At 53.6% G+C, this 12,920-nt stretch overlaps 1 protein-coding gene across 5 annotated transcripts in view; it reads left to right on the forward strand.

Annotated features, from left to right (window-relative positions):
- FOXK2 (forkhead box K2) overlaps positions 1-12,920 on the forward strand; it is an 833,912-nt gene that overhangs the window by 431,026 nt on the left and 389,966 nt on the right. For all 5 annotated transcript variants that reach the window (XM_069654528.1, XM_069654525.1, XM_069654526.1 and 2 more), the window contains one exon: positions 7,283-7,429. In XM_069654528.1, the coding sequence (XP_069510629.1) occupies positions 7,283-7,429 (147 nt within the window). The remainder of the gene's footprint in view (positions 1-7,282; positions 7,430-12,920) is intronic.

Below are 12,920 nucleotides of genomic sequence, written 5' to 3' on the forward strand. Positions count from 1 at the left end.
ACGCACGTGGAGAAGGACTGTGCGTTTTGCGGCAATATGTCGGAGCGGACCATGAAGGACCGCCATCAACGTCTCGCCAACTGGCTGGAAGGGAAGAGCCCGTCAGGCGAGAAGAAGAAGAGGAAATCTGAGCGGTCTTCTAAGACCTTTGAGGACGCCCCGGCGACGGGGGTCCAACACAAGGCCAAGCACCGCGAGTCCGCTGGCACCGGGAGCGCCGAACGGTCGGGTTCTACGGGCGCCAGGCAGGGCGCATCCTCCCCGGCACCATCAACCACGAGCCAACGCTCTGGTTCGGGTAAGAGGAAGGCCGAGCACCCGGCGAAGCTCCTGGAGAGGCCCCGGTCAAGCTCGAAGGCCCCATCGGAGGGGCAGCGAGGCAGTGTCCCTCCCCCCAAGGAGAAGGCGGTGAGCGCACCTAAGGTGGTGAAAGCCTTAATCCATCCGGCCAAGGCCTCTATCGAGACAGTCGCAGCGGCCCTGGCTCAGCCTGTGGAGGCTACAACAGTGGTGGCGACCTCGGGGCTCAGAGTCTCCCTGCCACCGCGGAGGGAGTCCTCTTTTATGCCCATCGACAGGACCCCCATGAAACCTCCGACGGAGAAGAAAAAGGGGGGGCAGGAGGTCGTCGTGGATTCGGCCTCAACCTCTGAGGAAGAGCTGATTGAGGTCTTAAGCCACGGCGTTGGCGTGGAAGAAGACCAGCCCGTCGGGAGGGATCCCGACATAGGAGACGACGATAACGTCGAGGGTGCCAACGGGGCCCCTGACCGCCCGTCGGACTCCCCTCAACCAGCGCCGCAAGACAACTCGGCGGCCATTTTGTTGGCTATACAGTCCTTATGCTCGGAGATAAGGACGAGACTGCCGTTACCAGCGGAGGAACCGCTCCCGACGGGGGACCCAGAGCCAGTCCCTTTTGGGAGCCCTCCCCCTAAGAAAAGAAGGATTCATCCTCCACCTCCTTTTCAGCCATCGCGCCCTGTTCAGCCCATCTCCCCGTCCAGCCCTCCTCCCCGTCCACGACTCGTGGGGATGACACAGGGACTGACACGGCCGCGACGGGTACGGACGACGAGGTTTACGACGAGGATCTGCCGTCGTCACCTCCCACCCGGGCATCCCCGCCCGACGAGATTGGATCGTTTCACTCCATGATCGCCAGGGCATCCGAGCTCTTCCAGCTCTGCCCGGAAGAGAAGAGGAAGGAAGGTTTCCTTTATCAACGGCGCGAGGCCAAGAGGAAGACGGTCCTCTCCGTGCCTCTACTGGACGATATTTGGGATGAGGGCCTTGCCCTCCTAAAGAACCCATCCACAACGCTGGCTAGAAGGGATCGGTACGAGAAGAAGTACCGGGTCCCGGACGCGGCCCCCTTGTGCCTCCGGGCACAGCCGACCCCGGACTCCGTCGTCTCCGCGGCGGGCAGGAAGAAAGCGGGGGGGTGCGGCCTCTACATCGACTTCCCCGCCGGACGGCGAGGGAAAGAAATTGGATACGATGGGACGCAGGGTCATCTCGTCTGCAGCGACGACGATTAAGGCGGCCAACGCCTTGGCTATCGTAGCCCGCTACGACAGGGAGCTGTGGTACAAACTGGCCCCCCTGCTGGACTTCCTACCGGATGACAAGAGGGCGGAGGCCCTAGAGATCTTGCAGGAAGGAGAGGTGGCGTCGGACCACGCCATTACGATTGCGACGGACATAGCTGACACTGGATTTCGCCAGTTGGGCAACGGCGTGTGCCTTAGGCGGCGTGTATGGCTCAAGGATACTGACTTCCGTCAAGACGTGCAGACCAGAGTCTTGGACATGCCGTTCGATGGAAACAACCTGTTTGGGAAAACAGTGGACGATTCCCTTCAAGCCATCAAAGCAGACACGGAGACGGCCCGGGCTCTTGGGGTTCTCCAACAACGGCGGCCGCCCTTTCGGAGCGGCGGAGGCAAACAGGGTGCCTCCAGAGGTTCCGGCGGCGGATTTTCCACCTACCGTCAAGCGGCCCGTTCGTCGTCGCAGGAAGCTTACAGGGGACGAGACAAGTCAGGCGGACCCCGCCGTCGTCGCCAAGGAGGTCAAGGCGGCAAAGCCTCGTCGAAGCAGGACTGAACCGGCCGTGGGGTCGGGCCCCCACCGAAGCACCCCTGTGGGAGGCCGGCTGGCGAGCTTCGTCAGCGTGTGGGAGTCCATCTCCACCGACCGTTGGGTGCTGGACGCCCTAGCCCAGGGTCACGCGCTCGAGTTTCAAAAAAGGTGCCCGAGCGTCCCCCCTGTGGCCAGGAAAGAACATCACGTCCCTCAACTTCTCTTGGAGGTAAAGGCGATGCTCAGGAAGGGCACCATCGAGCTCGTCCCAAAGAGGCTTCGGGGCTCCGGAGTTTACTCAAGATACTTCCTCGTGAAGAAGAAGACGGGAGGATGGCGTCCCATCCTGGACCTACGACGACTGAACAAATTCATCAAGGCACAGAAGTTCCGGATGGTCACCCTCCAACACGTCCTGGGTCAGCTGGAGGAGGGTGATTTCCTGTCGTCGTTGGATTTGGAGGATGCCTACTTCCATATTCCCATCCTAAAGGGACACCGAAAGTTTCTCAGGTTCGTGGTCCAAGGGCGTCACTATCAGTTCAGAGCCCTTCCCTTCGGACTAAGGTCGGCACCCAGGGTTTTCACCAAGTACCTCGCACCGGTGGCGGCGCAGCTGCGCCGAGAGGGGATCCACATCTACCCCTACCTGGACAACTGGCTCATCCGAGCCAAGACGAGGGAGCTCGCTGTGGAGCACACGGCAAGGACCGTCCAACTTCTCACGGACCTGGGATTCTCCATAAACTACGCCAAGTCCCACCTGGTGCCCGCGCAAGACGCACTGTTTCTGGGAGCAAAGCTCGACACAGTGTCGCTTCTGGCCTCTCCGTCGGAGGAAAGGACGAGGGCCATTCTGGGCAAGGTGCAGTGGATGCTGGTTGCGGACGCGGCCAGAGTGAGGTCCATCAAGTCCCACCTCGGAATGATGTCTTCTTGCATTTACCTCATCCCCCTGTGCAGGCTCCGGATGCGCCCGTTGCAGGAGTTCCTGGACGCGCGCTGGATCCAGACGACGGGCAGCTTCGAGGAGAGGATCACACTCGACGAGAGTTTCCGACGAGCAATCCGGTGGTGGGGCACCCGTGCACATCTGACGGCGGGCATGGACTTCCAGACCCCCGGCCACCAGGAGACAGTGACCACGGATGCCTCCCTGGAAGGGTGGGGAGCGCACACCGAAAATCTGCACGCGAGAGGCCTTTGGCTCCCGACGGAGAAGTCCCTCCATATGAACGTCCTGGAGCTCCGTGCAGTGTTTTGGGCCCTCAGGTCCTTCCTTCCGTCCCTCAAGGGCAAGGTGGTGGTGATCTTCACCGACAACACCACCACCATGTTCTACATCAGGAAACAGGGCGGAACCAGGTCCCCAGCCCTGTCCAGGGAGGCGCAGGATCTGTGGCATTGGGCCGTCGCCCAAAGGATGTTTCTGGTGCCGTTTCATCTGGCAGGGATAAAAAACACCATCGCCGACTCACTCAGCAGGGAGCTGCGCTCGTGCCACGAGTGGGAACTACGACAGGATCTAGTGGACCGCCTCTTCCGACGGTGGGGCACTCCACAGATCGATCTGTTCGCGACAGCGACAAACTCCAAGTGCCGGAGGTTCGCCAGCAGGTTTCCCCAGCCGAGGAGCATGGGCGATGCTTTCTCGTTCCCCTGGGAGGGCCTGTTTCTATACGCGTTCCCTCCATTGCCATTGCTGATCCGGCTCAACCAGCTCAAGAGGTCACGGTGCAGGATGAGCCTCGTCGCACCTGCGTGGCCGAGGCAGATATGGTTCCCGGACCTTCTGGACTTGTCAGCGTCCCCGTCAATCAAGCTGCCAGTGGACGGGGATCTGCTCTCCAGAGAAGGAGGCGCCATCCTCCATCACAACCCGAAGTCGCTGAACTTGCAGGCCTTGGAGTTTGGAGGATACGACATACCGGCCGACTGCAGAGAGGTTCTTGCAAAGGCCAGGGCGTCCTCAACTCTTAAATGCTACGGACACAAATGGAAGAGGTTCTCTGTCTGGTGCCACGCACAGAAGATTAACCTTCTGCGGATTACGGCTCCCCAAGTACTGCCGTACCTACTGACGCTGGCCAAAGCTGGGCTGGCGCACGCGTCCATCAAGATTCATCTTGCTGCGATCTCCCGATACACCAGAACCACGGGGCGGACGTCTTTGTGGTCTCATCGTCTGGTGAAAGAGTTCATGAAGGGACTGTTCAGATCGTTCCCGCCGGTGAAGGCCCCGGCCCCGGCGTGGGAGCTCAACGTGGTGCTGACCAAGCTCATGGGACCTCCGTTCGAGCCTCTGCACTCGGCTCCGTTGAAGTTCTTGTCGTGGAAAACAGCGTTTCTTGTGGCCATCACCTCCGCACGACGGGTGGGAGAGATCCAGGCCCTTTCCTGCAAGGCCCCATACTTGACTTTTCACGACACGAGGGTAGTGCTCAGGACGCACCTCTCCTTCATGCCCAAGGTGCCGTCGGACTTCCACCTCAACGAACCCTTGGTGTTGCCTGTTTTCTTCCCGTCGCCTTTGTCGCCGGCTGAAAGGACTTTGCACTCGCTGGATGTGGCTAGAGCGCTGAAGTTCTACGTGGACCGCACAAAGGGTTTTCGGAAGACGTCACAACTCTTTGTGAACTTTGGACCTGTCAATCATGGGAAGGCTCTCTCGAAGGCTTCCATTTCCAGATGACTCTCCAGCTGTATTATGTACTGTCATCGGTTGGCAAACCGACCCCTGCCTGGCCGTCCGAGAGCCCATTCCACCAGAGCGATCGCAGCTACCACGGCGTACTATCTGGTGTGCCCTTGCTGGACATCTGCAGGGCTGCTACGTGGAGGTCGACGCACACCTTCACGAAATTCTACTGCGTCGATCGGGATTCCAGGGAGGAGTCCAGGTTCGGCCAAGCAGTGCTGCGCAACCTGTTCGCCTAAGGTGAGCCTGGTGAGGAGGTAAGATTTGCTTAATGTTGAGTTTGATGTGATGCTTAATGTTGAGCCTTTGCCACCTCCCGTGGTTGTGCATGTGTGTACTGCTATGTATTCTTTATTCATGAGCATGTGAATCCATGCCAAACCCCATGCTGGAGAAGGAACAAGTTACTTACCTGTAACTGTTGTTCTCCAGCATGGGTCTGGCATGGATTCACATGCGAACCCTCCCGCCTACCCCTCTGCGGCTCTTCACTTGGTCATACTGCCACTTCACTTGCTACCAAATCTGAAGATGGCTGCCAGAGGCGGGGCTTAGGTAGAGGGCAGTCATTGGCTGTGGTCAGTATGACGCAGAGATCAGTGATTGGTTACTACTATGAAAGACAGATCAGAAACGAAACTGATACTGGTTTTTTCTTTACCGAGGATTCCCAGCCTGACGACGAGGAATATTCATGAGCATGTGAATCCATGCCAGACCCATGCTGGAGAACAACAGTTACAGGTAAGTAACTTTTTCCATATTTGTTTCCAAGTGTTGCGTGATACTAATTGTTGGATTCTTTTTCCTGTGTGTTCAGGAGGCCTATATTCAATAAATGTATTTTGATACATGACTGTCTAAATTAAATTGTGTGCCATACTGTGGGAATTCATTGATGGCACCTCTCACTCTCCTAAGAATAAGCCTTGACTGCTCTCCATTGCTACATTGATTGGGTTTTGGTTAACATCTCAGTTCCTTGTTCACTGTAACTAGGGTGGCATTTTAAAATCTGTCAAAGCCAGATTCTAGAACACTATTTCAACAATAGGCCTAATTGTACTTTTGATACCCGCCTATACCCTTATAAGAGTGAAGTCTCGCTGCTCTGTCAGGCTACAATTCAGTGTTTTTGACAAAATTGGTGGAGGCTCTGTCCAGACACTACTGGCTTGGTCTTTTCAAACACTCAGCCAAATGTTTCAGAGAAACCTTCCAAACATGGTTTGATTGAAAAAACTTCCATTCATGACTCTTCTGTATTGCAGAACGTTTTGGTTTCTTGATTTGCAGACTGCTTAGCATTTCACCCATTCAAGTTCATCATGGTACTCTCCCATGACTGACAATGGAAACAGAATTCTAAGAATTATGTTTTGGGGTAGTGAGAATTCCAGGTGTGGAAGCCACCTATTTGCTTTCTGCCCTCTGCAATTCCACCCAGACCTAGTTGCGCAAGTTGAGGAGTCTGTTTCTTCATACTCAATGAAGTGATGCCAAATCGCGAATGACTGTCTTTTATTGCAAATTAGTACCCGTCGAGGGACAAACAGATTGTAGCAATCAATCTGATTGGCCCTTGCCGGGGGTTACCCGACCGGGAATCCCTCTCCAGACGTTCTTTTCCTTTGTCCCTGGTGGGGGATGTGGCTGCACCTCAGCCAATGAGGAGGCTCTGAACAGGGTAATCCCCCCCTCTGAGCCGCCACACAACTGGAGACTGCCATCTTCCCCCGCTGTAAATTCACGCAAGTGTCCCCCCCGTCCCTCCACCTTGCCCTCCCAACCTCACTTACTTGCTTTTCGGCCCATTTCGGCAGTGAACGTTCTGGGAACACTTCTGTCCCCAGCGTGCCTGATCCGCGACAGGCTGTCGTAGAAAGGGAGAAGGGACTACACGTCCCTTCTAGTCTTTCCATGGCAGCCATTTTCTTTTCCTTTTTTCCATTCATTATGAATGGCTGCCATGGAAAGGGAAAACAGACTCTGTTTTTGCTCGGGCCTGTAACTATAGGCCCTGGGGCATTACCTGACTCAGTAATACCTCCTCGACTCAGGGCTTATTGCTTAATTAGCTTAAATAGTGCACTATCCTAATGTTTAATTGCTCATTTATCCAGATATAAACTCAGATTGGAAGTGGGAAGTCATTCCATGCTACCTCCTTTGACTGTTATTGCTAGCACTAGAATCTCTGCAGTAGGCTGCCAGGCGCGCACCAGAATCTCTGCAGTAGGCTGCGATTGACGCTGGAGCTCACTCTGCTTTTTAAAAAGCATGTGTTTCGGGTAGTAACTCTATTTCGAGGAGAATCCACCTGCAGCCTGCTACGGAAACTGTCTACCAGTAAATGCAGCCTAACATTAAAAGTCTGTACACAAGGTTAAGATCTTCCATGACCAGCATTTATTTTTTAACATTCAAGCAAAGATCAGCACTTTAACATATGTCTTGCTTAGAATTTTTTTTAACGCATGGTTTCCTTTTCTTATCCAGGATGATTCAAAGCCTCCTTATTCCTATGCACAATTGATTGTACAAGCAATTACAATGGCACCAGACAAACAGCTTACGTTAAATGGAATTTATATGCATATAACTAAAAACTATCCATACTACAGGACAGCAGACAAGGGCTGGCAGGTAAATGTTTTGATTTTCATTGATGTAAATAGGATATCTGTTGATCGGTCTACTCTACACTTTCATATTGTTTAAGTACCGAATGTATGCAATTCCTTGATTCCCTAGATTCATCTTCTGCATGAGTTCCATATGTACCACACTTTTTTTTTTCTTCAATAATACTTTTTATTGGCATTTATAGGTAATAAAAGCTTCAACATTCTCAACCTGTTAAAGGTATCATGTAAACAAACCAGTCTACTTGGCCTCCACGGGGGCGGGGGGAATAGGGAGGAGTCACCGGGGTGTTCCGGGCAGGGGATTGCTGCAGTCTCGGGACGTTGGTGCAGGGGTGCTTTCGATGAGGGCGGTGCTCTAGGCGGAAACTGTCTAACTGGGGGGGGGGAGGGGGGAGGACTAGTCAATTTTTGACAGCCAGCGGAGAGACGGTGGCTGCCTGGCCACCCCGGGGAATTTCTCTACATAGTCTAGAAATGGTGAACAAATGCTGTAAAACTTCTGTTGCCGAAGCGGAGGGTTGTCATTTTCTCAGCTGCTGCAATGTCCCAGCATTTTACCCACCACACGGGGATCGCTGGACCCTCTGGGAGTTTCCACAGCCTGGCGACTGAGTTTTTGGCTGCAGTGAGTAAGTGCGTGCAGAGCGCCGCCAGACTGACATCGGCAGTTGTCCCTCCCGTGTCACCCAGTAGGACGATTCCCGGATCCCACGGGATTGTTAGGCCCGTGATGAGTCTGATCTATTCCAGGACTTCCTTCCAAAATCTTTCCGCCTTCGAGACATGCCCAGAGCAGGTGGAACAGTGTTCCTGTGTCCGCGCAGCCTCTCCATCAGTGTGGTGGTATGGCGGGGTTGCCCTTGTGTAGGATTTCCGGTGTGACGTACCACCTGTAACAGACGTTGATAGCCCCCTCTTTGTTTGTGACACACTTGGAGGTCTTGTCGGTTCTTGTACAAATGCGGTTCCAACTAGCCATGTCTAGTTCTCTGCCAATGTCCCGTTCCCACCGTTCCATGTAGGGCTCCTTCGAATTTGGGTCAACCCTGTCTAGCAGCCTGTACAGGATTGAGATCATCTCCCCCCCGCCCCCTAGGCAGGGTTGCTGTTAGTGTTTGCTTCAGCGCTGTGAGTTCTCGGTGTCCTTGCATCCTCATTGGGTCGTGAGACAGCCAGTGTCGAATTTGGGCATATCGGAACCTCTTGCTTTCCGGGACCTGAAATTTTCTTTTACAGTCCTCGAAAGTAAGGTGTCCCCTTCAAAGAAGTCCGCCACCCTCTTCAGGCCGCCTGCCTTCCATTTGGGGAAGTCCCCTTGCCCTATCCCAGGAGTGAAGTCCGGGTTCTCCCAGATCGGGGACAGGGGGCAAACTGTGCTCTTGCAGTTCCACTTCCTAGCCTCTTGCTTCCAACTGTTCACCATGTTCCTGGTTGACATGAGGCCCAGTGTTTGGAGGGTTCTTGGGCCAAGTGATATGTGGTGGGGATTCCAGTGAGTAGTGGCTCCAGTCTTCCTCCGTCAGCCATCGGGGTTTGTTACTGACCGCTTGCCATGTGAAAGCTGCCGAGAGCTGAGCAGCCAGACAGTATCTCTCAATTTCCAGGGCCACCCGATCCGGTACTTCTGAGCAGGACCTTCCTGGCAACTCGTGGCTTCTTGGACCCCCCCCACCCGCCATATGAATTTCAGCATGTTTCCTTGTGGTATCTGCTAGCTTTCTTGGGGACTGACACTGGGAGAGCTTGACTGTGGTAGAGCAGTCTGGGGATCAGGTTAATTTTTAGTGCCGTGATCCCCATCCAGGATATCTCCTGGTTTTGCCAGCGGTAATGTCAGATTGCAGTTCCTTGAATAGGGATGGGAAATTCAGTTTGTACGTGCGTTCCGCTAGCTTAGGTAGTCGGACGCCCAGATGGCTCAGGTGTGATTTGGCCCATGGGATTGGGAGGCTGGCTGATAGTCTAGCCTTACTTTGGGAATGTTGATGCCCAGTGCTACCTACTTCTTGGGGTTGATTGTGAACCTGAATGCTGCTTTAAAGATCTCCAACTCCTCCCCTAGCGCTGCCAGTGATGTGCCTGCCTGGGTAAGTGTCAGCAGCACGTCGTCCACGTACAGGGGTGCTTTATACGTTTCCTTCTTGACCTAGAGTCCACGTATCGCGGAGCTCTGGCAGACCCTGGAAGCGAACGGCTCCATTGACAGTGCGAAGGTGAGAGGTGATAGGGGGCATTCCTGGCGTGTGCCTCTGGTGATCTCTATTTTGAGGGACATTGCTCCGTTGATTCTGAGGGATGTGGTGGGGTGCTGATAATTTGCCTTTGTCCAGCATGTCTAACGCCTTGTGTGCGTCGAGCGACACCACCGCCAGTTCCACTCCAGTCCTGTTGGCCGTTTCAATGACATTTAGGGTCCACCTGATGTTGTCCTGGGTGTTGCGGCCCGGTAAGAAGCCAGTCTTCTCTGGGTGTATGAGATCTGGGAGAAGTCCAGCGAGCCTACGTGCCATGAGTTTCAAGAATATTTTAGAGTCTACATTCAGAAGGGCAATGGGGCGATACGATGAGCAGGGTTCCGGGATCAGGATCGTGATAGATTCTTCCATGGAAGGGGTGATCGAGCCTGTTTCCAGGAAGGTGTTGAACAAAGATGCCAGGTGGGGGGCCAGGATGTGAGCGTACTTCTTATAGAATGGTGCGGGCAAACCATCCGGGCCCGGAGCTGTATTCTTCATGGAACAGATCACCTCGGCCACCTCCTCCGGGGTTATGGGATCTTGCAGGGAGTCCATCCGTGGGTGGCGAAACAGCTTCGGAGCCGCTTGCAGATACTCGGCATGTAATTCCACCCTTGTGGGCTCCCCTGACATCACTTCCCTGTGGTGCTCAGTCAGGATGGGCTAGCTTTTCGGCATCCAGGCAGCAGGGTTTTCCCTCTCGGTCCTGTAGGACTGTGATATTGTTCCTGGTGTGAAGTTTCTTCAGCTTATGCATAAGCAGACGGTTGGCCTTGTTGCTGTTCAGGTAGTAATACTGCTTCGTGTATGTTAAGGCTCGGGCCGTCCTGTCCGCTGGGTGCATTTAGAGGACATGACTTGGCCGCTAGCACTTTTTGTGTATTGCTTCTTTCTCTGCCACTGCTGTTTCTAGTTCCCCCAGCCAGAGCTGGTGTCTGCGCCTGTGTTCTGCCGAACAGTTCATGGCCACTCCACGGATAACTGGCTTCATAGCGTCCCATACCATCGCCCCTGTGGAATCTTTACCCACGTTTTCTGTGAAGTAGTTGACCAGGGCTTCCAATAGTTCCTGGCTGTCTGCCATGTCCAAGAGGAGGTAGTCCTGTAATTTCCAGGCCCTTTCCGGCAATCTTGGTAGACCTTCCCTATGCAGTTGTGCTACTACTGGGGCCTGGTCAGAAATTACCCTCAACCCTATGTGGATGTCTGTGAGGCAGGGGAACAAAACACTTGAGAACAGTAGGTCGTCTATCCTGGAAAGACCCCTGTGGACATGAGAGAAGGTGTAGTCAAGTGCTTTGTCGTTAGCCAGACTCCATGCGTCGATTATCCCCGTCTCTCTCGGGGAATTTTGTGAATCCCAGTGCCTTCGAGAAGTCTGGTCCGGTAGGCGGCAGAGTCTTGTTGATGGTTGGGTCCGGGGTGAGGTTAAAGTCCCCTCCGATCAGCAATTTGCCTTTGCCAAAAGTGGTTATAATTGGGGGAACCCTACTGTTGGGGAGAATTCTCATAAATGGCTGATTTCCCTTACTTAATGAGTCCCTCAGCAGCTTTGCTGGATTTCTAGGATTTACTTTTTTCACCTGGAAAGAGTGTGAGCCTTTTTTCCCACTCTTACATGTGTTTTGCTATGTGTATTTGACATTTTGTGTGATCTTGGGCTATGGAGCCTCACCTACTCCATAGACACCACTTTCTTGTGTTACACAGCACCCTCAGTGCAGTAACACAGGGCTATCTTTTAGACTTACCAACTCTGACTCCATTTTCTGGGACTGACTACTGTCTCCCAGAACATGTAAAGTTGCCATTGACTTTATTAGTCTTTTACATGGAGTACTGGAAAGGGTTAATTCTTATCCCTTTTTTGTCTGTACCTCTTGCTGCATTGTTTCGCTCCCTTTCCATTAAGACTTTGCTGGTGACAGTGGTAACTACCCTATTTTTCCTACCGCAGTTAAGTTATATAACCATGGTATTGTTTTAGACTATTATATTAGCCTCGCACTTAAACCCGCTTGACATATTGATTTTAATATTGTTCCAGCTGGGTTTAGTCGCCATTTCTTTTTGGTAAAGTCTTTCTCGTGTTTCTCTCTGCAAGCCAACCCAGGTTTGGTCCCTTTGTTCACTGTCTTTTCGCGGGCTTCTGCACAGAAGCCCTCCTTTAGGCGCCTGAAAGTCTGGGTACGCAGGATGTGAGAGAGGGGGTCTTCGGACCCCTGCCATGGGATCCCTTGGTAACCCAAGTCACACTCATGGTTGATTGGTCAGGGGGCTGTCACCCCTGCTGTGTGATTGACATCCAGGCTGTCTGAATGGGTAAAAACTGCATAAAAAGCAGGTCTCTGGGACTGGAAGAGCAGATTCGCCACTGGAACGAAAGAACCTAGGAGGAGCTGATGGAAGAGGACCCCTAACACAACTGAACCGCCCAGTGAAGCCCTGCTGCAGGTTTGAATCCTCGAACTCCGACAGAGAAGATCCTCCAGGAAACTTCTTCCCTTGAGCTGGTGGGACCAACCAGTTCGCCCAAACTTCAAGCCAGTACCCCTCCTCTGGTCGAATTTGCTGTACAGAGCTACAGTGGGCCGGATAGCCAGGAAGGTCAGACCCTGCTTGGGTTTTAAGGAGCGCACCTTTTATTCATCGTTTTGGCCCAGGTGGCCACCCTGCTTATGACCTGCCAGGGGATATGCCGCTGGAAGGCGATGGCAGTTGCCTTGGTTCTGACCGCATGGGCATGCATGTTGTCCAGAAGTGGCTTATGCTGTCCCTCATAGGCTTCTTTGATGACTGCGACCATCCAATGGGCTATGGAGGCCTTGGATGCTTGATACCGGGGTCTTGAACCTCTAAAGGTGATAAAGAGCATCCGACTCGCGGAAGCCCTTTGTCCTGTCCAAGTAGAATTTCAGTGCATGCCTGACCTCAAGCAGTGAGGATTCTCTGTGCCTTGTCTTTATGATCGGAGAACGTAGGCAGCACAATTTCCATGTTTAGGAAAGCTGGGTGCACCTTGTTCCTGTGAAACGTAGTGTATGGCTCAGAATCAACTAGCGCCTGGATTTTGCTGATTCTGCGAGCCGAGTTGAGGCCGACCAACAAGGCTGTCTTAATGGTGACCAGCCTGATGTCCGCCGACGCCATTGTTTCGAATGGTTTGTGCGCCGGGGTGCCCAGGACTATGTTGAGGTCCCACACAGGGTGTGCCCTCTTGATGGGTGGATAGAGCCTGGCGAGACCTGACGA

This window comes from Ambystoma mexicanum, chromosome 3q (genome assembly GCF_040938575.1).
Source record: "Ambystoma mexicanum isolate Mex_15411 chromosome 3q, UKY_AmexF1_1, whole genome shotgun sequence".
NCBI classification, from domain to species: Eukaryota; Metazoa; Chordata; class Amphibia; order Caudata; family Ambystomatidae; genus Ambystoma; species Ambystoma mexicanum.